This window comes from Odontomachus brunneus, unplaced genomic scaffold, assembly GCF_010583005.1.
Source record: "Odontomachus brunneus isolate Ranch 3 - 2012 unplaced genomic scaffold, Obru_v1 Obru_scaffold_049, whole genome shotgun sequence".
Taxonomy (NCBI): Eukaryota; Metazoa; Arthropoda; class Insecta; order Hymenoptera; family Formicidae; genus Odontomachus; species Odontomachus brunneus.
Genome location: NW_022639499.1, coordinates 493,650 through 521,569, shown reverse-complemented (window position 1 = coordinate 521,569; position 27,920 = coordinate 493,650). Strand labels below are relative to the sequence as shown.

At 36.5% G+C, this 27,920-nt stretch overlaps 5 protein-coding genes and 1 pseudogene across 7 annotated transcripts; 4 read left to right on the top strand and 2 right to left on the bottom strand.

Annotated features, from left to right (window-relative positions):
* The first annotated feature begins 112 nt into the window (after nt 1-112).
* On the top strand, nt 113-4,075 carry LOC116845188 (annotated as a pseudogene).
* On the bottom strand, nt 3,335-6,590 carry LOC116845136 (rRNA 2'-O-methyltransferase fibrillarin-like). The gene is made up of 5 exons (XM_032817492.1): nt 6,421-6,590; nt 4,425-4,720; nt 4,174-4,347; nt 3,682-3,927; nt 3,335-3,588 (listed from the first exon to the last, which is right to left on the bottom strand). Exons 1-5 carry the CDS (start codon nt 6,431-6,433, stop codon nt 3,427-3,429), a joined length of 891 nt encoding a protein of 296 aa, XP_032673383.1. The 5' UTR covers nt 6,434-6,590; the 3' UTR covers nt 3,335-3,426.
* A 1,002-nt stretch (nt 6,591-7,592) lies between these two features.
* On the top strand, nt 7,593-11,508 carry LOC116845099 (general transcription and DNA repair factor IIH helicase subunit XPD). Its single transcript, XM_032817418.1, has 13 exons — nt 7,593-7,921; nt 7,997-8,096; nt 8,174-8,428; nt 8,568-8,801; nt 8,930-9,053; nt 9,131-9,227; nt 9,312-9,445; nt 9,538-10,067; nt 10,195-10,370; nt 10,438-10,717; nt 10,798-10,908; nt 10,997-11,095; nt 11,190-11,508. Exons 1-13 carry the CDS (start codon nt 7,917-7,919, stop codon nt 11,322-11,324), a joined length of 2,280 nt encoding a protein of 759 aa, XP_032673309.1. The 5' UTR covers nt 7,593-7,916; the 3' UTR covers nt 11,325-11,508.
* Nucleotides 11,509-11,600: 92 nt separating this feature from the next.
* LOC116845102 (lactoylglutathione lyase) lies at nt 11,601-17,988 on the bottom strand. Of its 3 annotated transcripts, XM_032817423.1 has the most exons (11): nt 17,578-17,745; nt 16,413-16,708; nt 16,270-16,337; nt 15,472-15,651; nt 13,756-13,939; nt 13,273-13,662; nt 12,824-13,105; nt 12,602-12,731; nt 12,202-12,490; nt 11,871-12,088; nt 11,601-11,782 (listed from the first exon to the last, which is right to left on the bottom strand). In XM_032817423.1, the coding sequence occupies exons 2-11, from the start codon at nt 16,706-16,708 to the stop codon at nt 11,690-11,692; spliced, it is 2,130 nt and encodes a 709-aa protein (XP_032673314.1). In that variant the 5' UTR covers nt 17,578-17,745; the 3' UTR covers nt 11,601-11,689. The 3 variants fall into 3 exon arrangements, with proteins under 3 accessions (XP_032673314.1, XP_032673312.1, XP_032673313.1); XM_032817421.1 differs by lacking the exons at nt 11,601-11,782; nt 11,871-12,088; nt 12,202-12,490; ... (3 more) ...; nt 13,756-13,939; nt 17,578-17,745 and adding an exon at nt 17,846-17,988 and having other exon boundaries at nt 15,176-15,651; XM_032817422.1 differs by lacking the exons at nt 11,601-11,782; nt 11,871-12,088; nt 12,202-12,490; ... (3 more) ...; nt 13,756-13,939; nt 17,578-17,745 and adding an exon at nt 17,238-17,392 and having other exon boundaries at nt 15,176-15,651.
* On the top strand, nt 17,878-20,994 carry LOC116845101 (BRO1 domain-containing protein BROX-like). Its single transcript, XM_032817420.1, has 7 exons — nt 17,878-18,029; nt 18,308-18,529; nt 18,611-18,706; nt 18,807-18,985; nt 19,066-19,241; nt 19,362-19,594; nt 19,719-20,994. Exons 1-7 carry the CDS (start codon nt 17,929-17,931, stop codon nt 19,963-19,965), a joined length of 1,254 nt encoding a protein of 417 aa, XP_032673311.1. The 5' UTR covers nt 17,878-17,928; the 3' UTR covers nt 19,966-20,994.
* Nucleotides 20,995-24,105: 3,111 nt separating this feature from the next.
* LOC116845141 (GTP-binding protein Rit2) lies at nt 24,106-27,792 on the top strand. The gene is made up of 5 exons (XM_032817502.1): nt 24,106-25,038; nt 25,151-25,207; nt 25,305-25,378; nt 25,929-26,120; nt 26,196-27,792. Exons 1-5 carry the CDS (start codon nt 24,888-24,890, stop codon nt 26,418-26,420), a joined length of 699 nt encoding a protein of 232 aa, XP_032673393.1. The 5' UTR covers nt 24,106-24,887; the 3' UTR covers nt 26,421-27,792.
* The last annotated feature ends 128 nt before the right edge of the window (nt 27,793-27,920 follow it).

Genomic DNA, 27,920 nt, shown 5'->3' with positions numbered 1-27,920 from the left:
TATCGATACAGAATCGGGCATCTCTAGTACTTAAGTCCGTTATTTCTTAAAATTAGTTCCAAAGTTTCCACTATGAGCCGCCACTTTCTTTAACGGAGGAAGTGAAGTAGTGATGGCTAGAAACAGCATCGAGCGCGTCAAAAGAAATATTCAAAAACTACGATGTTGGTTCAACCAAACATAACAAAAAAGACAGGCTGTTTCTGTCTTTAAATTATAAATTTTTTATAAATAAATATAACGTTTTATATTAAATATATAATTACTACTAGTAATTACTGTATGTAGTATAATACGAATCGTAATATGAAGTAAGTACAAGTACTTTAGTGAATTCAAAACGCTTATTTTTTTATGGTGATTTATAAGTACACTTTCTTATTGCAGGATAAGCGTTGACGGATTAATCGTATATTTTCCATACGATTATATTTATTCAGAGCAATATGCTTACATACTTGAGCTCAAACGTGATTTGGATGTCAAGGTATTATTCTTTGTTACTGTTATACAAAATTAGTATTCTTGAATATTGAGATATTCAATTAATAAACTATATTCTTTAGGGACATTGCCTACTGGAAATACTTTCAGATACTGGCAAAACAATTACTCTTCTATCACTCATTGTGGCATACATGTTGGAATATCCCTTGAATGTAACAAAGTTGATTTACTGTTCTTCAATCCAGAGATCAGCTTCTTGAAACGATTCGTCGAGTACTTGAAGACTCGCCTGCGCGTCCAAAACGTCGTGCAAGAATCGCCCGCGGCGTTCTCGAGGGACATCCAAGCAAAGGACTCCATCGAGCAAAAACTGTTGCGATTGGCGTCTCTTTTATGCACTATAGAGATAATGGATACGTCGGATTTCTCGCCGATCTGGCGACGCATTTCGCGACGTTGGTCTCCACATATACACAGGGATTTACGATCATCGTGGAGTCATTCGACAACAAAACACCGATCGTCTTGAATCCTATTTTGCATTTCAGTTGTCTGGACTCTTCCATCGCTATCAAACCTATATTCGACAGATTTCAGTCCGTGATAATTACCTCCGTGACGCCGTCCCCATTAGACATGTATCCCAAGATTCTCAACTTCCATCCAGTCATAATGTCGTCGTTCACTATGACGTTAGTCAGACCGTGTCCTTTGCCTATAGTAAGTTAAAAAATTAAAATTAATTTGAAAAATAGACAAAAGAAAGTACACCCTGCAAGTATCAGATACACCTCAGATAACATTATTTAATATGTACTAATGCTTTACATATGTTTGCAACATTTCCAACGTTAGATCGCAGCCAAAGGTAACGATCAAGTGGCTATTTCGTCGATAAATATGAAACGCGAGAAGATGTGGCAGTGATCAGAAATTACGGTCAGCTACTGGTTGAATTCGCCGCGACGGTGCCGGATGGTTTAGTTTGCTTTTTCTCACATCGTACTTGTACATGGAATCTATAGTGGCTGCTTGGTACGTAAGCATATTTTATCGCGTTGAAGTTTCTTTAACGTTCATATTCTTACGCCATTATGCTTATATCATATCAGGTACGACTAAGGAATGGTGGACCAACTTCAGAGGCACAAGTTGTTGTTCATCGAGACCCAAGATTCAGCGGAGACCAGTTTAGCTCTGATTAATTACATAAATAAAGACTTGCGAAAATGGAAGAGAAGCGGTGTTGCTTTCAGTTGCTCGTGGAAAGGTATCCGAAGGTGTAGACTTCGATCATCACTTGGGTAGAGCTGTGCTGATGTTCGGCATACTTTACGTGTAGACGTAATCGCGAATCTTGAAAGCACGTTTGGAATATCTCAGGGACCAGTTTCAAGTGAGTACAGGTTAATATTGAAATTACTTGATATTCGTGCACGCTTGAATATAATGCATATACTTCTACGATATCCTTAGATACGGGAAAACGATTTCTTGACTTTCGACGCCATGAGACACGCAGCGCAATGTGTGGGAAGTGCGATCAGAGGCAAAACAGATTATGATGTTCGCAGATAAGGTAAATCATTGAGGAAAATTTTAGTTGTGTCTTCATAACTCAATTATATCTTTTTGATAATAATTTCCTCGTTTCCATAACATCGTAGAGATTCTCGAGAGTAGATAAACGAAACAAATTACCCAAATGGATACAGAAGTATTTGAACGACAGTCTATGTAACTTATCTAATGAGGAAGCTATACAGGTAATCTTAATTTTTCCTTTATGGTAATAGGTATGAGATTAGTGATTACAATTTTGTGAGTCAATAATTTATTTACAATAATTTTATACAGTCAATTTATTTACAATAATTTTATACAGTTAATAATTTATTTACAATTTTTAGATCAGCAAAAACTCATCAAGAAATACGATGTATTCCTTATTACAATTTCGCTCATTATACATCAAAGTAAATTTAAACGAACAAGGTAAAGATAACATTGTCCTACAGTTGTGAAGAAATAATTCTATCTTATGACAACAGAAATATTTATTAAAAGTATTCTCATCATCATATTTATGGATGCTATGATGATTATCATTTACTTTCTCTTATGTTGAGGTTTCATATCACCCAACGTATGTAACATATATCGGTTTCCTAATTCTTATTCATGTTCGTATAAAAATATAAATGAAATAACGTTCAATCATATTTATCGCTGAATTATTTCGTTACCTTGCGAATTTTTCGAATACAGGCAGGTATGATATTAATGGTAGTAACCGCGCTCTCGCGTTATAAAATATCTGAATTTACGACAAATGCACACACGCAAGTGCGTGTTTTCACATTTACATTATATTACAAACTATTTCATTGTTAATCAAGTTTTTAATGTTAAAATCGAACATCCCTACATTTCTATCTCGATAGAGAGGTGCTCCACGTGGAGAACGAGGTGGTCGTGGAGCATCGAGAGGAGGACGTGGAGGCCTCAAGGGTGGGACTGTAGTAATAGAGCCAGAGTGTATATCAGTTGGACACGGGGCAATTGGACACAGTCCAATCACAAGTCGCTGTTCCAAGGGACCCTACAAATGTCTCTAATCACACGGTGCTGTGATTGGCTGTGTCCAAATGCACCGTGTCCAAGTGCACCGCTCCCATAGAGCCACATCGTCACCAAGGTGTGTTTATAGCCAGAGGAAAAGAGGATGTGTTAGTAACCCTGAATTATGCACCTGGGTCAGATGTACATAGGGAGAAGAGAATCACGGTCAAGATAATTGCTGATTTAATCATACTTATGTTTGTATTTAACTTTGAATTGATACTTTGAATGGAAAGTGGCTGGAAATGAATGGAATGCGAACAAATATGATTAATATTAAAGTTTTATATAGTATAGAACTTAGCAATTACGTATGTACATGTAACTATTTACACATTATTCTAGGTAGCCTTCTTGTCAGTTTGGTGTCGGCTTGTAAACGCCGATGACGACAGCGTGATCTCTCTCGTATGGTTCGAGCGTGATCTGTTCCTGCGGCTTCAATTTGTCCGCAGCGAGTTTCTGTACCTCCGCCGTAAATACTGCTTCGGGTGCTGCAACGGAGTCTATGCAACTTGCCTGAAATTCGTCACAAACGATCAATACAAAATCTTCATTCTCATAAGTGTATACGATGTGGTAATGACGCACAAATTAATCGCGAACGCTCACCTTGATGGAAATAACGAAGTGTCCGCCATTCTTGAGGAAGTATTGTGCGTTCAACGCGACTATTCTAGCCTGATCCGGCTGTGCCACATCTGAGAATATAGTGTCTACCATACCCACGAGCATTCTATATTTCTGAGGATGTCTCGCGTCTTCGACGATAGGAATGATATTAGTCCTCTTCTTAGCGACGTTTATGAGATCTCTACCGGACCTATGGGAAAATTCCACAGCGTATACCATTCCCTCCTGTAAACATTGAAAATGATAAATAGAATCAAACAGATTTTATCACTGATATGAGATTTGTACGCACGTTTCCTTTTCAAAGTAAAACTGAAGTCTTACTCGATGAAGAAACGAGCATGTAATTGTTCTAGCAGCACTTCGACACCAAGTTGGTAATTATATGCTAACCTGGCTCTAACGTGTGCATAACTGATTTCTCATTTTCCAGAAAAAGATAAGATAGCCCTCTGCGTAAAGAATACTTACTGGACCAACTATATCAGCAACATGAGACACAGAAGTTCCAGAGGCAGCACCCAGATACAGAACTTTGCTTCCTGGGTCCATGTGGATCTTATCAATACCACCAAGAATAGCAGCAGCCAATTTGGATCTAAATGGGTTCCATACTCTATACTCAATTTTTTCGCCTTTCACATCCTGTGTAATGTACAACATTTTGAAGATATCAATTCAAAGTTAAATACAAACATAAGTATGAATAAATCAGCAATTACCTCGACGGAGATTTTTTTCTCCCCATAAACATTTGACCCATATGCAGAATTGAGAGTCACTAAAACGTCTTCCTTTGCTCTAGCAATGAAGACCCCTCTGTGACGGTGTGGCTCTATTACCACCTTCCTACCACCCTTCAGGCCTCCACGTCCTCCTCTTGATGATCCACAACCACCTCGTGAAGCACCTCTTCCACCTCTGCCACCAAAACCTCCACCTCGACTGCTTCCTCGACTGCTTCCGCGACCACCACAACCTCCTCTTCCTCCTCGTCCTCTAAAAGGTGGCACAAATCCTGCAATTTGTATTGAAGTTAAAAATGAATGTATATACATAATGAATATATATGTAACCTAACATTTGTAATAGAATTATTAAATTTTACTACATTATTATTTGTAGTAATAAAGACACACAAGACAAATTTTGAAATTAAGCATATTTGTATTTTACATATTTAATGTTCTTAATATAATAGTAGGTGCTTTCTAGTTGCTTAACACATCTTGACACACACATACACAAAATCAGTTTATTAGTCATATATTACCTAAAATATCTTGCAAGATAATATGCAACCAATAAACTGTTTTTGTGTAATACAGTGTATGCAGTTGGAAAGCACCCAGTAAAATTATAATTAACTATAATTAACTATAATTATAATAATTATAATTAATTATAATAAACTATAATTAAATAATCTTTTAATACAATGCGCTACACTTCTTTAAATCATTATTACTATGGATGCGTTCGGGGAGCACGTTACTAACGCTACAGCGTTTTTCTATCTTTATTGTCCCTTAGATATACAACAGAGGTAAAAAGAGACGGCAGCGCTGTGTACCGCTAATAGCGAGCTCCCCAAACGCACCTTATAAGTGGAAGATAAATATCCCAATGCCCGGACATGTATCAATCTCCAGACATTGTTATTCTTTTTATATTAGAATTTGAATATTTCAACCTTCATCGTACAATACATATATATATATATATATATATATTGGTATACATACATTTAATATTTATATTTAGTGTACGTTGAAAGATGAAATATTTAGAGAAATATTCAAAACAATAAGTGTCCGAAATTAGGTACATGTCCGGGCATTGGGATATTTACCTTAAATTGTATAGAAACAATGAAGTTTATCGTTTATGCACATAAATACATACTACACGGGCCTAAGGGCTATCGCACACAAATTGACATAACTGCATATGCATAGCATAAGATCGTATGGACCAATGAGCATCGAATATTAAGCATCGAACACCAATATGGCGACTTAATACTCGATGCTCATTGGTACATACGGTCTTATGCTATGCATATGCAGTTGTCAATTTGTGTGCGATAGTCCTACGCATGTTTCACGAAATTGTCAGGCAAAGTTGGGTTACATTGTTTAAGATAAAACGACCACATGCGCGATCAAGGAAAATATCTTTGCGATAACATAAAGATATATCTATGGGCATATTCAGTAGAAAAAACGCTCAGTGAGCAATCAACGATTATTGGTTCTTGCTATTAGATCCCTAAATCTAGACCAATTACATTGACAAATTACTCAACTGTTGTGCAACTGTTGAGTCTGCTGAATGCAGCCTATGAATATCGTAAACAGAAATAGCTACAAAGTTGAATAATATGAAACAAAACAGTGTCTGGGATTGTAGCAACGTTAAGGGCCATCACACACAAAATTATATAGCGCATATGCATAGCATAAGATCATATGGACCAATCAGCATTGAATATTAAGTCGCCATATTGATGATTGATACTTAATATTCGATGCTCATTGGTCCATACTATCTTATGCTATGCATATGCGTCTATGTAATTTTGTGTGTGATGGCCTTAATTTTCAAAATGCATCTCTTCACGTTGAGGTTACCGGAAAGTTACCGGTTACCACATTGGAAACAATTACCATACGACAAAAGTAATAATTGAAAATATGTTATACATGTTTACATTACCTGGTCTACCCATGATGTATCGTAGATTATGTGTCTGTTTCTCGTAAAATTATTTTCAATTTATCTGCGTCCACGTGTACGCACTCGATCATCCAATCTCAGTAGATAGCGGAGGACGAAATTACTGCTTCTTTGCGGATGCGTAGACTAGAGAACTAATGGTGCGAGTCGCGAGATTTTATACGCGGCAAGAGACCTGCTGCGCATGCGCGAATAATACGATATCCAATAGTTAGAGAACCTCTAGAACAGGGAATGCCATCTTAGTCATGTGACCAGCTACTCAGCTACTCTGCGATTGGCTGGCATAAACATGTAGGATTTGGACATTGCGACGCGATGCAAAACCATATATATATATATATATATATATATATATATATATATATATATATATATATATAATATACCATTTGTTCTGCATTGGCGTCGCAATATCTAAATCCGTATATATTATGCCAGCCAATCAGTTGGTGACCAAGTTGGCGATTCTCTGTACTAGAAGTTCTCTAGTGCAGACATAACGCTACAAACAACAAAATTCTGAACTACTGGACTGTGTTCCGAAACTCTACTCGACGGATATATTAGCATTTAATTGGCCACTAAAAGCAAAGAAAACTAGGATTTTTTTATTATGTTTGGACAATTAAATGTTCTCTACTCGTCGAGTAGAGTTTTAGAACGCAGCCCATAGTGGCGTCCTATAATCCACGTTCAAAATAATGGGTTTATGACCATTTTCACCATCTCCGGTTACCTTAACCTTCTAGTTATTCCGTTGTAACTGACCAATCGCACTTCTATTTTAACAAGATTAAGGGTGCTATTTCACGTGTCGTACGACAAGCTTTTCGGATACGTTTATTGGTTGGCGAATAGAATATTTCTAGGTTCTCTGTTCGTCAACCAATGAACGTATCCAAAAAGCTTGTCGTACGTCACGTGAAATATCAGCCTAAAGCTTGTATCAGACTATCGACTGCACAGGCCGACTCGACTGCCGACTACGATTGCCGACTCTCAATTGACCAATCACAGTGAGGTGCGGAGTCGGCGCCTCACTGTGATTGGTCGATTGAGAGTCGGGAGTCGTAGTCGGCAGTCGGGTCGGCCTGTGCAGTCGGTAGACTGATACGGGCTTAATCAATCACCGTGCACATTGAACCAGTAGTTAAGGTAATCGGAGATAGTGAAAATGGCCATGAATGTATTCTCTCTTAAGCCCGTTATTTCTTAAAATTAGTTCCAAAGTTTGCACTACGAGCCGCCACTTTATTTAACGGAGGAAGTGAAGTAGTAACGGCTAGAAACAACGTCGAGCGCGTCGTAGAAAATATTCACAAACTACGATGTTGGTGTAACCAAACATAACCAAAAAGACAGACTGTTTCTGTTTTTAAATTACAAATTTTTTATAAATAAATATAACATTTTATATTAAATATATAATTACTATTAATAATTACTGTATGTAGTATAGTACGAATCGTAATATGAAGTAAGTACAAGTACTTTATTGAATTAAAAACGCTTATGTTTTTATGGTGATTTATAAGTATTTTTCTTACTGCAGGATAAGCGTTGACGGATTAATCGTATATTTTCCATACGATTATATTTATCCAGAGCAATATGCTTACATGCTTGAGCTCAAACGTGGTTTGGATGCCAAGGTATTATTCTTTGTCTCTGTTATAGTATTAGTATTCTTGAATATTGAGATATTCAATTAATAAACTATATTCTTTAGGGACATTGCCTACTGGAAATGCCTTCAGGTACTGGCAAAACAATTACTCTTCTATCACTCATTGTGGCATACATGTTGGAATATCCCTTGAATGTAACAAAGTTGATTTACTGTTCTCGAACAGTACCAGAGATAGAGAAAGTTATAGAGGAGTTGAAGAAACTCATAGACTATTATGAGAAAGAAACTAAGAGTAAGCCAAAAATAGTTGGTTTAGTTCTTAGTTCACGTAAAAATATGTGTATACATCCTGAGGTAATTTTGAATATTTTATTTATCTTCTTTTAATAACTGAAAATCTTTTAAAAAATGTTTTAGTAAAATTGATGAAATAATCTCATAATTAATCATCAGATGATTGTACACACTATATACCTTATACTTTGATATGCAGGTCAGTAGAGAACGAGAAGGTAAAATTGTGGATGGTCGTTGTCACTCTCTTACTGCGTCATATGTACGAGAAAGACATAATCATGATGAATCTACTCCCATTTGCAATTATTATGAAGGATTTGACATAGAGGGTAGAGAACAAATTGTACCTGCTGGTATTTATTCTCTGGATGATTTGAAGGATTATGGAAAGGATCGCGGATGGTGTCCGTATTTTCTTGCAAGATTTACAGTAAGAAATTCTATAAATTTTAAAATTCATTTTGTTTCATTTATCTATGCATGTTGTTGGATTATTAAAATATAATAAGATGTAATCTAAATAAAATGAAATTAATGGTGCTTGACTTCTCTCTTCAGATCTTGCATGCACAAATTGTAGTATACAGTTATCATTATTTATTGGACCCAAAAATTGCGGAAACTGTCTCCAAAGAATTGAGCAAGAGTTCAGTAGTTGTTTTCGACGAGGCTCACAATATTGGTACAAAAATTGAGATAAAAATTATATTTATTCAACCCAATTATTTGGGTTTAAAGAAAACAAATCATAAATTTCAGATAACGTCTGCATCGACTCCATGAGTGTGAAGATAAATAGGAAGCTGATGGAGAGAAGTTCGAATAACATACAGCTTTTGGAGAAAACTGTAGCTGAGTAAGAACATTTTTTTTTTACACATATTGCATATTAGAATTATGTATAACTATAGTATTGTCAACCGCGTGTATTTTGATTTAGAATGAGAGACTGTGATGTGAATAAACTGAAGGAGGAGTACGACAGATTAGTCGCGGGTTTGAGGGATGCTCAGCTGGCCAGAGAAACCGACGTTATTCTGGCCAATCCTGTCTTGCCAAACGAAATACTCGAAGGTTAGTGAACGTTCAATTAGATTTAATGAAGTATTCTTTCTTTCCGCTCAGGAAAAAGCAACGATTTATTCTCTAAATTCTTTTCCTCGCAGAGGTCGTGCCAGGTAACATACGAAATGCCGAACATTTTGTCAGCTTCTTGAAACGATTCGTCGAGTACTTGAAGACTCGTCTACGCGTCCAACACGTCGTGCAAGAATCGCCCGCGGCGTTCTTGAGGGACATCCAAGCGAAGGTCTCCATCGAGCGAAAACCGTTGCGATTCTGCGCCCAGCGATTGGCGTCTCTTTTACGCACTATGGAGATAACGGATATGACGGACTTCTCGCCGATCATTCTGGTGACGCATCTCGCGACGCTGGTCTCTACATATACACAGGGATTCACGATCATCGTGGAGCCATTTGATGACAAAACCCCGACTGTCTTGAATCCTATTTTGCATTTCAGTTGTTTGGACTCTTCCATCGCTATCAAACCTATATTCGATAGATTTCAGTCTGTGATAATTACCTCCGGGACGCTGTCCCCATTAGACATGTATCCCAAGATTCTCAACTTCCATCCAGTCATAATGTCGTCGTTCACTATGACGTTAGCCAGACCGTGTCTTTTGCCTATGGTAAGTAAAAAAATTAAAATTAATTTGAAAAATAGGCAAAAGAAAGTACACCCCGCAAGTATGAGATACACCTCAGATAACATTATTTAATATGTACTAATGCTTTACATATGTTTGCATTTCCAAGATCGTAGCGAAAGGTAACGATCAAGTGGCTATTTCGTCGAAATATGAAACGCGAGAAGATGTGGCAGTGATCAGAAATTACGGCCAGCTACTGGTTGAATTCTCCGCGACGGTGCCGGATGGTTTAGTTTGCTTTTTCACATCGTACTTGTACATGGAATCTGTAGTGGCCGCTTGGTGCGTAAGCATATTTTATCGCGTTGAAGTTTCTTTATATGCTTATGCCATTGTGCTTATATCATAGGTACGATCAAGGAGTAGTGGACCAACTTCAGAGGCACAAGTTGTTGTTCATCGAGACCCAAGATTCAGCGGAGACCAGTTTAGCTCTGATCAATTACATAAAGGCTTGCGAAAATGGAAGAGGAGCGGTGTTGCTTTCAGTTGCTCGTGGAAAGGTATCCGAAGGTGTAGACTTCGATCATCACTTGGGTAGAGCTGTGCTGATGTTCGGCATACCTTACGTGTATACGCAATCGCGAATCTTGAAAGCACGTTTAGAATATCTCAGAGACCAGTTTCAAGTGAGTACAGGTTAATATTGATATTATTTGGTATTCGTGCACGCTTGAATAAAATGCATATGCTTCTACGATATCCTTAGATACGGGAAAACGATTTCTTGACTTTCGACGCCATGAGACACGCAGCGCAATGTGTGGGACGTGCGATCAGAGGCAAAACAGATTATGGTATTATGGTGTTCGCAGATAAGGTAAATAATTGAGGAAAATCTCAGTTGTGTCTTTATAATTCAGTTATATCTTTTTGATAATAATTTCCTCATTTCCATAACATCGTAGAGATTCTCGAGGGCAGATAAACGAAGCAAATTACCGAAATGGATACAGGAGCATTTGAGCGACAGCCTATGTAACTTATCTACTGAGGAAGCTATACAGGTAATCTTAATTTTTCCTTATGGTAATAGGTATGAGATTAATGATTACAATTTTGTGAGTTTTATACAGTCAATAATTTATTCACAATTTTTAGATCAGCAAAAGGTGGTTACGACAAATGGCGCAGCCGTTCACGCGCGAAAATCAACTTGGATTGTCACTATTAACAAGGGAACAACTTGAAAAAGAAGAGACCGCCAGAATCGAAGAGAAGGCGCAGCAAAATTGATAAACTAATAATATTGACAATAGGCCGAGAAATCTGTCTTAGGCTAATTAATTATATCTGTGATCTGTGCCATTTACAGAAAATATATCACACGATGTTCATGCTAACATCTATTTATAAATTTGTACTTCTGATCGCAAGTGTACTTTACGGAATGTAAAATATATAACGGATATACTTTTTTTTCCAACAGAGAAACAAATATTTCTCCCGTTAGCCTATAAGCTCATTTCGTCGAATGTCACAATCTGTCAGCAAGGTTTATTAAGGAATCGATGCAATTAAAAAAGATTTAATAACAAATCGTATCGTAGATTTTAACAGCGTAGAAAATACAGTCATATCTATAAATAATTCATTTAATATCACCATCTCACAAGAACCTGATCGCCGTCTTGTATTGAATAGTAACTAAGTTCTTGCAGCGGTTTATCCAACGAAATTTCATCGTTTGATAACTGCAATAATATAAAATGCAATATACACGTCAATAGTAAACGATTGTATAAATATTTTCTGCACGTCATCGTTCAATATCGAACTTACATTTCGTGGGATAAATGAAAGAGCAGGTATTTTGCCGCCGGTTTTAAAAAGTCTTTGGGCAAGCCCGATCATTTTCTGGACCTCCATATCTTTAAGTAACTTTCTTTTGATTCCTCTAGGCTGACGCGGATCGTCCGGGCATAAAAATTCTACAGTTATTATATTCGAGACCATTTCTACTTTCGGTTTGGCCGAAGGAATATCCGCAATTCCATATCCTGAAAACATAAAAGAATAACATTTTTCCTGTAAGTTTAGTTTATGCAAATCTTATTTCGCAAAAATATATAATTTATTTTATTCGTGTAAAGAATATAAAAGCTATACATACTGTCTACTAAAATAGGATATCGTGGATGTTCGTTCAAAAATAACGTCCTTTTGTCTGTATCATTTTCAGTTTCTTGCCATTTCGGTAAATACAATTTTAAATAATCATATTCAGCACCTCTCCTTTCGTCGTAAAGTATCTCTGTGCCATTTAAAATCTTTAATATCGCTATTCTCGCAATTACCAACTGTCTAGCAGTCTCCAAAGCTTCATTCTTCAAAATAGGATTTTCTCTGAATTTTAGATCTTCTAGATTTGGCAGCTTATCGAGTTCACTAACTGACTGCCACTAAAATTATATCGAACAATAATTATAACTTTTTTTTTAAATCAAGATTTTAACTGTTCTATATACTATATACATGAGACAAATTAGATTTATAAAACACATTTATATTACCTCTGATATGTGATTTTCAGAAATATGCAGTTGCCGTAAAGCGGGGAAAAGTGCAGTCTTATCTGTCGATGTTGAAGGTGGAAATCTGATTCTATCTATTTTATTCGAATTCAGATTAAGATATTCTAAGCTGTAAATGTAATTCTTTTAATGTTGTATAAAATTCAAATTTTCTACACTTCTCAAACGTACTACAATTGAATATGTTATACAGTAACTTACCATGGAAGAGAACCCAACTTAAGTATCTCATCCCAACTTGATATTAAATTTCCTTCCAATATTAAAGTAACTATTTTCATAAAGTTAGTACTTGATGATACATCTTCTATAGTTGTGACAAAATTAAAAGAAACTGATAATTCCTCAACTGATGAAAACATAGAAACACACTGTTGAATGTCAGGCCAATTATAATTCATCCTAGCTATTGTCAAGTGTTTAACTGTTGGAAATGAGTTTTTCAATGCTACTACATCCTGCTCGACAGGCAGATGGTTCTCACTGTAAAGTGGATATATAAGTAAGTCTTCTTGCAGTAATATAATTTCTGAATGTATGGTTCTTCCTGATCTCTAGTTTAAGACTTCTAATTTGTTTAATATTTATTTAATATTGTTAAACATTCAAAGAAAGTTTTATAGAGTCCCATTAAACTTTGTATTACTTACCTGACATCAAGACGTATAAGAGAATGAAGCTGAGAGCATATGTCCGCTATAGTTTTCCATGAATTAATTAAATTTCTAGATATATCCAGTTCCTCCAAATTTGGGCACAACTCTGCTAGTTCTCCTGGCTTGCCAGTGTTGCTTACACACTGTTCTCTCAGCCATACTATCTTCAACTGATCGAATTTACTTTGTTTCTTATTCACTTTGGAAAAACCAACCAATTCTAAAAACGGTGCATTGATTTCTTTCCTCAAACTTGACACCTCTTCCCTGTCTATGCCTGCTAATTCATCATCAATTAGCCCATAGCGCATCTCGATGGCTTGAGGACAAGATATCCCAAACTTGGCTTTGGCCGGTCGTATAAAAGAGCCTGATGTGGAATGTCTATTAAAAATCACAATATAGAATTAATGCAAAAATAGTACAGATCACTACTATCGCTACTGTTAACATTATTCTCCATTTTACAAATTTTACCTAGCTTGAAAGTATTCTACTCCTTCGTATGTGCCATTATGCTTGCCACGAGTCGAATCGTCCCAATCTATACCTAGCCACTGGCCCTTTGTATTTCCGACAGGTCCAACGTACTTCAATGTACCCCGATATCCGTCACACTCGATGCGGCTTGCGATTTGATATTTTTTATCTTCTACCATACCTAAGAAATCAAAATGACAATACTTTCCTATAATAAGATACGAAAAGAAACTCATTTCCCATTAAAATAATGGATATACGTATATCTCGAGGGAACACAAAAAACTAATCACTAAACATTATAAAACATCTACATAAAAATCTGCATGTCACAATGAAAATTCAAGTAAAATATTCACCTATCACGATACACTCGCTTCAGATTGCGGCTGACAGTATAACCTCAAATCCAGAGATGAACATCGAAAATGAGAAAATAAAATTGCAAGAGCGTGGCCACTGAAACGCGCAAACGTCAGTGAGTGTCGCACAAAAAAGTGGGAACGAAAATTGTGTAAAACTGTTTGCAAATTACAGCGTTAGAATAAAACCTCATATACGGTGATTTGCTCTCTCTCTGTCTTGAGTTCAGAGAGCTTTGCTGTAAAAGACATCCCTCTTAGCCACTCGTACACTCACACTCACTATCTACAGTATAATGATACATGTATATATATATTTATATACGAAATCACATGTATATATTAAGTACAATATACATGTATATTCTAACTGTACACACACATATATATATATTTATAGAATTTATAGAATCCAGGAAATTATATTTCATATTTTAAAGATCTATTCCAATTTTTCTCTCATGCAATATCTTATTATAATATCACAATATATATCACAATAATATACAAGTATTTAAAAAATATATATATATTAATTAAATAAATTTAACACCTTGGAATTATAACATCTTCCCACTTAGTGCGTTTTACTAATACTTGTCTAGCAGACAAGTATGTATTTTTTATCTAAAAATTAATTTTTTGCTCAAGTAGGCTTTAAAATTTGAATTTCCTTCCCCCTTTTGGATCTTTCCTATTCACTGAACACGCCTAATTTAACCGTCGTCGCATGGAGTCTTTAAGAAAATATTATATTCAAAATAGTCTTTTCTTATATTTTACATGAAACCAAAAACGTAATTAAATAAAGAAAATACTTAAGTTCTCAACATAAAAGATATAATTTTTTATCCTGGGATCTTTTAAGATCCCATGCGTCGACTCGTGTTCGAAAAGTAGCGCGACGACTATAGAGTTAAGCAAAATGACGTCTGTTATCTAACGCGTGGAGCATTTTTTTTTAGCACTAGCCAGTTAAGAGGCGAGCATTACCATTCTGGGATTAAAATATTGTGCAATGCAAAAATGTGTGCAATGCAATAATAATAACTATATGCAAAAAATAAATATTTTGATTTTATTCGTTGAAAATTATGTAGATGTTACATATTCTGTACATATATAACACAATGTAATATAAGAAAATATACAATCGCTAGAAAATATAGAGTACATAAATACATATTGTTATTATCCTCATTAACTTACACAGCAGTTTTGGTTTATGTTTATATACTGGATTTGGTAATAATCTTCCTGATTGTTACGTAAAATTATATAATATTATTTTTGATGCAACTGATTGCACTTAAACATTTATTGCTTTAGTGCAAGACATTAATGGCTTAACACTTTAGACTGTTTGCAATGTCGGTGCCATTAAAAATTTCGACCCAATAACCATCGGGATCCTTAATAAAAGCGATTCCTTTCATTTTGCCGTCATCTGGTTTCTTCACAAATTCCACATTAAACTTCTCAAACCTTTCACAAGCTTTTGTGACGTTAGGTACTGCTACTCCAATATGACCTATATAGTTTAAGACAACATACAGGACATTAAAAAAGAGTTCAAGACGAAGACAAAGTAGATAATCCTGAGTAGAAAAATGTTTAGTATATATAGGTCGAAAAATCAACTTTTCCAATGATAACAAATGTATTCTTTCATGATAACGTAAATATTATTGTGTAGAAATGGAACTGATTCAAAAGAAAACTGAATTGAAAGGAATTGATTTTTTCACTTATGTTTACTTTAGACTGACAACATAACCTCAAATCCAAAAATAAATATCGAAAATGAGAAAATAAAATTGCATAAAACTGTTCGCAAATTACTGCGTTAGAGTAAAATGTCATATATGGTAATTTGCAATTTCTCTCTTTCTCTCTGTCTTATGTTTAGAGAACTTTACTGAAAAAATATTTTTAAACATTTTTAACTTTTATAAAGATTTTTTTAATATAATGAATTCTTTATATAAGTCTTTAATTCTATTTTCTTAATTTCGTACATTTGTAACTTTTCATAAAATATTTTAACTTTTTCAGAGAGAGCTGGTATTGTTTAATCTTTCTTATCTTAGGTAATACTTCTAAAAAATCAATGCTTTAATAGCGATTAGATATTTAATAATTTGTTTACCAAATCCTCTAGGATCCGAGTTTCCATTGTGATATTTTGCATCTGGATCTGTTTCAGTTCCCCAATTGCTAAAATATACAATTTATATATCTTCCATGTATAAATTAATACCTTCAAAGAAATCATGTTTTATTCAAACTTACTGAGTGAGCTCTATAGTTCCTCTTCTAGTGAATAGCCATTCAATATTTTTCCTCTTGTCAGTTGATATATCCTCTGGATTCTCATATCCAAGAAAATACAAAGAGAATCTCATTTCTGGGAAGTCAACTTTTTGAAGTAAAGTCATACCAAGTACTTCAGTATAAAAAGGTAGAGATTTCCTCGGGTCCTTGATGCGATACATTGTTTGCTGCATGATATACCCATTTGTTGCAGGATCTGGTGTTTTGCAAAGCTCACGGGCTTCGCTATTAGTTAACCCTGATGGCTCACCCATCTATAATTAAAATTATCAATATTTCTTTTGTTTTATATCTTATCCCTGTGATAGTAAGTTAATTAAAGATAAGAAAACATCAAACAACAATAACTAATGCATTATACAATTTTGAAAGATTGTACTGTATATAATTTTAATTTGTTATGATACATATATATATTTTGTCAGCCATTTTGATATAATGTTATGATAAGTGGTCTGCTCTTTTCAGCTGCACTGCTGAATTGGTGCAATAAGTTAAAGTGAGACAAGTATATGTTTTCTCACTCTAACTTATTGCACCAGTTCAGTAGTGCAGCTGTAAAGAACAGATCAAAGATTAAAAGTCACACTATATTATATAATTTCTTTAAGATATATTCACACACACCCATATGTAATCTTTTTAGTGCATTACATTACTACAAATACAAACTTTGTCTTATTTTAAGATCTAATCAGCTGTATGAATAGTTATTTGTAGGTTTTTTGTTTTATAACTTACAAATAAGTAATTACTCTTATTCAAGGATATATTGATACCTACAGCAATGTTTACATAACCGCCATACGGTAATACAAACTAGGAAACATCGAATGCTAACGAATAATTATTCATATACGACATGAAAGATCCACGTATAATATACTCTTATAGAGTAAATCTTTGCATATACATGCAATAGATCTCTGCAGCTTTACATTGCCTAGCATCTAAGTTAGAATATAAAGCAAAAAGAGCGAGAGAGAGAGAGAGAGAGAGAGTGCGGCCTACTCGTTGCGAAATAATTCTCATCTTGTCTCTGTATTTTCACCTGCAGCGTGTGCGTACACCCTGATAAAGCTGCATGTGCAAGTCAAAATTATTCTACGATAATTGCTCTTACCTTTCGTAAAATATCGGAATAAACAAGAATGGAGAGAACGTTCACACGCAAACAAACGCTGGAACGAAGTAACAGCGTACGATTTACGAGAGAGATATGTACTACAGTCCTAATACTATCACATATATATCTTGCAGTGTATGATATTATATGAACCTACACATCCGCACACACACCACATATGTCGCGATTTATATGGACGTGACGCGTCACGAGAGAGAGTGGAGTATCTTCCATTGAGAACGCAGCGTTGCGTCGCTTCGTTTACCTTATCTGTCAAAAGTGACACACAAGTCGGCGCGACCGGATCGCGCGTAGTTAATCGAGCCGTGAGATTCGGACGATACGACAATGGCGCACTGGTTTCATCGAAATGTCCTGAAAGCGACGACGAATCAGAAGTTTGAATTAAAAGTCGCGAGTCCTACTGACGCCACCAGGAAACTTTGCAGGTTAGAGAAATTTCACAGGTGCACCTGCATTTGCGCACTTGTTAATGAATGCACATTTGTTATCGTCTGATCCTGCTAAATCATTGTATAGTACTATCTGATAACACGCACATTATTATTCTGATGACGATATTAGGGAATATACAATTATTAAAACATACATTGATGATATGATATATATTAGTATAGTATTATTTTGAATATTAATAAGATATTCTCTCTTTTATATATTTTATCTTTAAAAAATGTATTTAATCACGTGATGTTTATATTTCCAGTGATTTGAAACTGTCCAGGGCCAGGCTTTTGGATCTAGTTAGAAATGCAAATAATACAAGTGACACAATAGAACCTGCATTTCACAGCTATCTGAGTCTGTTGTATGGATTTTTGTGGGAAGTTAATCCATCTGAGGAACATGTTGGCAGACCCAATCCCAGCAAACTCAGAAATGTCCTTGTATTCAAGTGGACCCATACATTGCTTGGTGGAAGCACATTGTAATTATTGAAATGCGAAGAAAATATGAAATGTAATCTTTCTAGAATGATTTCTAAACCATATTCAATATTCTGTTGAAGCTCCAGTGCTGATTCTGTCTATGAAGCAGCCAACATGAGTGTCAACATAGGCCTTTGGTTTATGAAACATGCAGCGATGATTGCTGCAAAAGATGAGTAAGTTTAATGAACTTTAATGAACCAATTTAATGAACTCTAACAGAATATATCTAGTTAAGAAAGTGACCTACTAATTTTATTGTAATATATAACTTAGCATAACAATGAATGAAGCTAAAGAAGTGCACAGTATGTTGAGACGAGCTGCTGGAATATTTACCTTTGTGCAGACTGAATTTTTGCCACAATTGGCTAACCCACCTCCTTTAGGAAGTGATTTAGATCCCCGTGTGTTGAACGCATATGTTAATCAATGTACCGCGGAAGCGCAAGAAGGTAGTACTTGTGTATCTTGTCTTGATGTATTTCAACAAATTTATTAGAAACTAATACGGTTTTCTCCATCATTCTCACAGTAACAGTAGCAAGGGCAGTGGAGCTGAAACACAATTCCAGCTTGATATCAGCATTAGCCAATGAGACTAGTAAATTGTTTCTGGATGCTGCTAATACTCTTCGACCGTTCAAGGCCGAAATGTCAGCTCAATGGATAAAATATTTAGAACTTAAAGCAACATTTTATCAATCTTATGTAAGTTAACATATATTTATAAGAAAAAGTGCCTTTCTTTATCAATAATAGTTATACGTGTGATCAGACTTGTAGAAACGTTCACCTGATACATGAAGATATTTCTCTCTGAATTTTCAGGCTTACAACTACTGCGGTGAAAACTTATTAGCTATGGATAAGTGCGGCGAAGCGATACGAGCGATGCAGGAAAGCGACACGTGTTTGAAGAAGGCGAAAGCTTTGTGTCAAGAGTACGGGAAAACGAATGGCCCCGCACCTCGCGTTAAACCAGATCAGCACGCCGTGTTTAAGCGTTTAGCGCCGTTGGTGAAACTCACTCTCGACAAGTGCAATCGAGAGAATGGTTTAATGTAATTATCTCGCTTACATTATTCATCGTTTTCAAACCACTGCATTATTTATTTATTTACATATTTCACAATATATGAGGTTTCAGTACGATTTATTAATTTTAATCTCTTCAAACGATATTAGATATCATCACACGGTACCAGGAGAAGTTCCAACTTTGGATACCAAAGCCACCTATGGTTTGGTCAGTCCAATTGACTTCCAAATGCCGTCACCTAATCCTATTTGGAACTTGGATACGTATAGAATGTTGGCCGGAATAACAGCGGCGAAAACGGAGAAGGAGCAGAATTTACCACCTGTTAAAGAGGAGGCGATTCATCAGAGTAGTAAGGAACCGAAAAACGCGAGCGGTTGCGTGTTACAGTAAAACTTTCTGCAATGATATAGGCCGTTTGTAAATGTTTTTTTTCTTCACAGTGAGATTAATTTTAATTGCGATAGACATGTGTAGACATGGATATCTGCACTAACTGACATATATGCGTGTTACACATAAGTACAAATTATGTTACAAAGAGTCAGGGTATTGACTGTTAGGTGAAAATTCTTATTATGCACGTGTGTTTGATCCAGTATTAAATATTGCATGAAACAGATAAATAGACGAGATCGTTGCAAAAAATAATAATGAATCAAGATACATACACTCCACTGCACATGTCTAGAACTTTCTGATACAATAATTTCTGATATATTGATATATAACTCGCTTTTGTCATTGTGATGCGTAGTCGAGTGAATTATTATTATCATTATCATATGTAAAAGGAATTTTTTGCTATGATCAAGAGGTTGTTAATGTCATTGGACATTATTTTAACCGCTATTTGACCTAGTCAAGCGTGTTTCTCAAATATAAAACTGAATTTCTAATAAATATAACAATGAGAGAGAATTATCAATCGTGCAATTATAGTGTGTGCATATATTGTAACAGAGAAATGTGATCTTTTTCTACATATATTTTTTATAAGCTTATAGGCTTAAAAATACAATGAATGTTTAATTCGGTTTATATAGATATATTTGCTATCTATATTTAAGTGTAAAAACATATTTCAGAAATATGTTGAACTATTGCAAAGCAATGTCGTTACTGAAATATGGCAATTATCTTTGTTAATAATTATTTTTAATATCTGTTAATGTCATGATAAGACCAACATTTATGACCTAGATATTGTCTATTAAGATTTGAAAGATTCATAGGTTACTGTACTTGATATTAAGAGAAATCTAAATTTTCAAAATTCACGTAATTGTCATGTGTGTGTGAGAAGAAATTTTATTATTATATAATTTATATGCATTTAATTTATGCAATATGTAATTAAGAGAACCTATATGTACCAATATTATATAATACAAATAATAAAAATAAATTGTAATGTAACAATTTTTGTGTAATTATTTCTAAATAATATAAAAGTCTTAAAATTTAAGGCACTGTATGATTTGTTATATGTGTATATAATAGAAAAAAAATGAATGGAAATGAAAAAGAAAATACAGGAGGTTCCGTTATTTCACATCAATTCAAGTTAAATCTATCACAACCTCAATTGGACGATATGTACGGCTGTGTTCGGAAACGTCACTCGAATACTCTCCCTCTCTTTTTACCTCACTCTTGTATTTTGCTCACTCCAATGGGGAGCGTCCTGATTGACACGGATACGATTGGACACACCAACCGATGAAAAGAATTATCTAGTGAATTACTAGGTCGAACCAATCATTACAATCTGTGTCCAATCGTATCGTGGGTCCCACCCACTCCAATGGCTATCGTCTAGTAGTGTGCACACAGTGTATGTTTCCGAACGCAGTCTACGGTGGCGGCTCGTAGTAAAGATTTCGGAACTAAATTTACAAAAATAAGCTAAAGGCGCGATCCAGTAGACGTTTCAAACTCTTTGAAGCACTTAAAGAAAAGCTATGATTGGTCTATACGACGCTTCAAAGTATTTGTAGCGTCTAATAAATTGCACCCTAAATCAAATGTGCTTTGGGTGTTTTCCAATTGCTTAATACATCTTGATACATCGTACATATCGTACACAGAAATGTACAAAGTGTAACGTTGTACACGACTCGATTGGAACAAAGTGTATACTAATGTGTACGTATGTCGAATAGGGTTATGGCTCCTGCACACAGGACGTGGTAATGCTTGCCGCGCGGCGGAAGTTCGCGCGACAGCCAATCAATATGCTGCTTTCCGTAATAACCTTCCGTAATAACCTTCTAGCTCTTCTACGGAAAAGCAACATATTGATTGGTTGTCGCGTTGTCTAGTCTCTCTTGAAGGGTCTCTAGACCGAGCTAGAGAAACCTCTAGTACAGAGAATCGCCAACTTAGTCATGTGATCAGCTACTCAACTACTCTGCGATTGGCTGGCATAAAATGTACGGATTTGGACATTGCGACGCCGATGCAAAACCACATATTATATATATATAATATGAGCATTTGTTCTTCATTGGCGTTGCAATATCTAAATCCGTATATATTTATTCCAGCCAATTAGCTAGTCACGTGACCAAGTTGGCGATTCTCTGTATAATGGTTAGTTTCCCGAAAAGTGGAGGGGATAATGTTGGTATTAAAGAAAATCTCTACATGATATAATTTAAAGATTCTGTTCTTTGTAACTGCACTGCTAAATTGGTGCAATAAATTGAAATGAGACAAGTATACGTTTTCTCACTCTAATCTTTTGCATTAGTTCAGCAGTGCAGTTACAAAAAACAGATCTTTAAAGGTTAGACGACAGTTTCCCGAAAAATGGAGGGGATAATGTTGATACCAAGAGAAATCTCTACACGATATAATTTAAAGATCTGTTTTTTGTAACTGCACTGCTGAACTAATGCAAAAGATTAGAGTGAGAAGGGAGCGGTGCACTTGGACACGGTGCATTTGGACACAGCCAATCACAGCACCGTGTGATTAGAGACATTTGTAGGGTCCCTTGGAACAGCGACTTGTGATTGGACTGTGTCCAATTGCCCCGTGTTCAACTGATATACACCCGAGTGAGAAAACGTATACTTGCTTCATTTCAATTTATTGCACCAATTTAGTTCAGTAGTGCAATTACAAAGAACAGAATCTTTAAATTATATCGTGTAGAGATTTCTCTTGGTACCAACATTATCCCCTCCACTTTTCAAGAAACTGTCGTCTAACCCTGTATAATGTCCAATTTCTTCACCTCCGGTTAATTTTATCTGCCAGTTATTCTATTGAAATTGACCAATTATATTTATGGTTGGCAAGATTAACCAATCACGCTGACATTGACATTGGTTCAACAGAGAAAGCTGCTTTGCACCTGAATCTAATTGGTACATGTTCTTGGATTCAACCAAAATTAAAAGCATACTCCAATCAGATTGACGAATTTTACAACAGTTGCAAAGCAGCTTTCTCTGCTGAACGCAGCCATTTATCCGACAGATAAAGGTTACTTTCCAACAAGAAATACAAATCGACACAAATGGGTGGGACCCGATTAACCACGATACGAAAGGACACAGATTGTAATGATTGGTTCAACCTAGTAATTGACTAGATAATTCTTTTCATCGGTTGGTTATGTCCAATCGTACCGTGGTCAATCGGGACGCTCCCGACACAAATATTATTCTATCTTTGTTCCACATTTAATGAGTAACAAAGATAGGATAATACTTGTATCGACTTGTGTCTCTTGTTGGAAAGCAACCAAAGTTAACCGGAGGTGAAAAATTGGGCATTACAGGTTCTCTAGACCGAGCAACTGAGGTCGTAGTATGACTCAATAATGGGTCAGCCGCCGTTTCTATTTCTTGAATAGTGTGATGCAAAAGCTGTTCAGTCATATTTGTTCTTTATATTAGATATAAAATTCATTCAGAAACACGTTGTTCAACCGTTGAGTAAGTATAGCCTTCGATTGAAGTATTCTTTTAAATCTACAATAGATTTGAAAGAATATTCTAATAATACAAAGCATTATTTTAAATTGTTATGTTTCCTAAACGCAGTCATTGGCAAAACTTAACAAGTCGTAACCTTGACAAAAATAACGATAGCAAAATGATTCGAAAAACATTTTAAAGTTTAAAGTTTCTACTTTTCAGATATATTAAGATCATATATTTGCATCGCCAAGATATATCGTATTAAATGAGAAACGCCGGTCTCGTTCAATTCTCAACGTCATCTTTTACACGAGATCTAAATTAATAAGGGTGCTTGCTCAATCGAGTGTGTGTTAACTTTAATTTAGATTTTTATATTGAAAACTTATATATATATTTTTTTTTTAATTTTAAACATATATGAGATACATTTTAAAAGAGGAACTTCTGAGCTTTCTTTTTATTGTTTAACGAACGTTAAGTTTCTTTGCTGACTTTTTAAGTGAGCGACGAAAGTAAAAAGAGCGATTCTTGTTTCACTGTCGAATTTTTTACTCTGTAAAAAAAATCACCCAGCAATCTGTGGATACGCATATTTATGGTGAAGATTTAAGTTAAATGCAAACATCATTTGTTCGCGATATTTTATTTAGACGGTGCATTTTGTCAAACTTTGTAAAAGATTTTGACGACAAATCTCAATTAAATTGCGTGTGTATTCAACTATGTACGCTGCCTAAGTAACATCTAACACATTTAAGCGATCATCCTAAGAAAATCGTAAGAAAGGGTCGTAGGAAGGTTGTGCAGATCATTCGCGTAATTCCCGGAGAGTGTATGAATCGAAGAAAATCGAAAAAGACAACAAGCAGTCGCAGCAGACGACGGTACGATCCTGGAGAGGCGACGACGCGCGCGCGTGCTCGCCGCACGCACGCCCGAGCTCGCAGCTGTCACACGTTCCACGCTTCCTCTTCTTCTGTCAAGTGCGATCCGCCCCGGCGGTGGTCAGCGCGTTCTCCAGTCGCTCTCGGGCCATGTCGTGTCTCGCCAGGAGGATCTGAGAGCTCCAGAGTTGTGGTCGCCGGTCGGTAGCCGCCGGCGATCGCGAACGGTGCGTCATACTTCTCTCCCTCTTTCTGGCAAGACGCGTGAAATCATGAGCCACGCCGTCTTCGCCGTTCTTCGCCGTGTAGCTACCGCCGCTGACACGGGTGTGTCCGCTGAATCGGTCGCGCTACGACACGGTGCGATCAAGTGTGTCAGTCGCCTCGCCGAACGGCAAGTGTGTCGACGTGCTGGTGCTTCCTTTTGTTAAGACGACCATACACGCGCGCGCACACACACACGCACGCCGATGTGTACAATCAGTCGACCACGATGATTACGACGCCGGTCAGACTCCTACGGGATAGGAACGTCGCCTACCACGGCAAGGACGACGTGCCGGTGGTCACGCAACCCACTACCAGAGGTGGACTCAGGGTGTACAAGATCGTAGTGCTGGGTGATGGTGGTGTTGGCAAATCAGGTATCATTGGCTAGTCGGTGAATGGAAGTAATGTTTGTGAATGTTTGTCCACCTTAACTGCTGAGAATTCATAAGGAGAACGACCTATTATACAGCAGTTGTCATTTTTCAGCCGTTACTCTGCAATTCGTCAATCACCGCTTCCTGGATTATCATGATCCTACCATAGGTGAGTTGTGTACTTTTTTCATACTTGAAAGAAAAGTTTATTGGGATCTATACTGGGAGTATGAAAGTACTTCTTTGTTTATATTTTTTGTTTACAGAGGATTCCTATCAAAAACAAGCAGTTATTGATGGTGAACCAGCTTTACTAGATATCTTAGACACAGCTGGACAGGTTTGACATTTCTGCATATGTTATGACAATCTGAACATTGAGCCCATAATCTTGGTATCGGCAAGGTTGTGGATCAGAAATTAAAATCAATTGAAGTCTGTATCAGACTAGGTGCTGGAAATTGAGAGCTGCTGATTAGAGATTGAAATCCATGAATTATATATAAGCAATTTAAATCTTGATTTTGTTTGTTCCAATTAAACAAGCTTTAATCTTCAGTTTCTAACACTAAATCTGATATAAACTCTATGGGCTTTAAATTGTTAAAAAAGGAACTCTGGATAATAATCATATCAAATAAAGTAGGACAAAATATGATATTTAATCTCCTACATTGATTGAATAAAAATTTTTTCTCCCACACTGGAGAATAATCACCAATATTTCATTTGATTTTATTGCATTACTACTTTTGCGCCTGAACTCGTATTTTGTCCTATTTTATTTGATAATTCTACGAGCTTTATGTACTGCATCGATGCATCTCTGTCAAGAACATTTGGCGTGCAATTACGATCATAGGGATCACTGACATTCGCGTTGTGTACAGGTGGAGTTTACAGCGATGCGCGAACAATACATGAGGTGCGGCGAGGGTTTCATGATATGCTACTCGGTGACAGACCTGCACAGCTTCCAAGAGATAATGGAGTACAAGAAGCTGATATCGCGTGTGCGCGCTAACGAGGAGATTCCTGTAGTACTAGTCGGCAATAAATTTGATCTACAGCAACGGCGAAAGGTACCAATAGATGTGTTCTGAATCTCGGCAACTTATACTGCTTTATCTTCTCGTGACACGTAGTTTGTTTCGCAGGTGAGCACAGAGGAGGGCAAGGCGCTGGCGAAGGAGCTCGGCTGTCCGTTCTACGAGACGTCGGCCGCGCTCAGGCAATTCGTAGACGACGCGTTTTACTCGCTAGTGAGGCAGATTCGCGCCAAGGAGAGACGCGGCGTGACGATACGCAAGACCAGCCGCTGGGGACGATTACGCTCGATATTTAATCTCATCTTTCGGCGGCGTACCTTTCACACGTCCTAGGAAAGGTCCGGAAGCACAGAGTGACCTTCCCTGATAAAGAGAGAGAGACAGAGAACGACCTTCGCATAGACGATGATCCGCGCAGATCACAACGAAAAAGTAGAGTTCACCAGACTTCCTGATGCACTCGACTCGGCGTTCGCGACGTAGTCATCCTCGTTTAGAGACTGACGATTCGTTAACTAAACATCTCACTGCCTTATCAATTTGACCCCGATATTATTATACACGGCAACGCGAATGAAATTGTCGAAGCGGGCTGGAACATTCGCGCGTATCTCGTCTTTCGTCCGGAATTTAACCCGCAATTTCTCGATCGGTCGACCGTGCTGCTCAATGTAGAGACGTGCACGTGGTACACGATAGAGTCGTAAGGCGATATTCGAGACGATGATGCAAGCGATATAAGTACACCACGTGTCACACATACCTTAACATTGCGACTAAGATTACTCGCGCTATTTTCAACCTTATACTTCGCATATTGCATATGCGCGTAAGGCGACAATTCGTAGTAAATCCAAACGGCCGGAATGTTAAGGTGTGTCTGAAGAGGAGCCTCGTGTGCACACTTGTGACTTCCAGTTTTGTAACACGACAGTTTTTTCCCGCGAGATACCGATCGCATCTCGAAGGCTGTTAACGTTCATTCATGAAGCTAACTTTCACGAAGACCGGGTGGCGATAAACGGGACTAAATGCCTAAAACGGACTCGCATTCAATTGACACGCAGATAAGTTTGTAGATACTCCGACTTTCACCGGCAGATCACTTCTCCGACAGCCGTGCGCTAGTTGTAGATAGGTTTAGATTTTAGTTCGCTATAAGTAGCTAATTACGCGACCAAAGAGAAGTGCCGCGAACGATCGCGACGAAGCAGGAGAAGCGATTTTCGGCGATATATGTAAAACAGCACAGGATATCATGCGAAAGAGAAAGAGAGAGAGAGGGGGGAGAGAGAGAGAGAGAGAGAGAGAGAAGAGCTGCACACTGCACAAATTTCGTCGCGATTTTATTTTATCGTCGAGGACACGCAATGTGAATTTTATTTATTCTAATTTAATTGAACGACACGCAATGTAAATACGCGAGAGATATTCATATATTACATCAGTGATTTTATGTTGAATTTGAAATGCGCTGCTACGAACTATATGAGAACTGTATAGTTATATAGAAGTTACAATAAGTTGCAAAGTTTAGCATTGTTGTGTATGACGCGCGTATAATATGATCTCTGAGATAATTGCAAAGAGATATATTTCTCAACTGGAACACGTAAACGCGTTTGCCATAGATATGTGTAATAATTAAACAATAAATACACACACACACAGAGTGTGTGTGTGTGTGTGTGTGTCTATATATATATGTGTGTACATATATATATATACATATATATATATATATATACACATATATATATATATATATACACATATATATATATATACATATATATACATATATATACATATATATATATATATATATATATA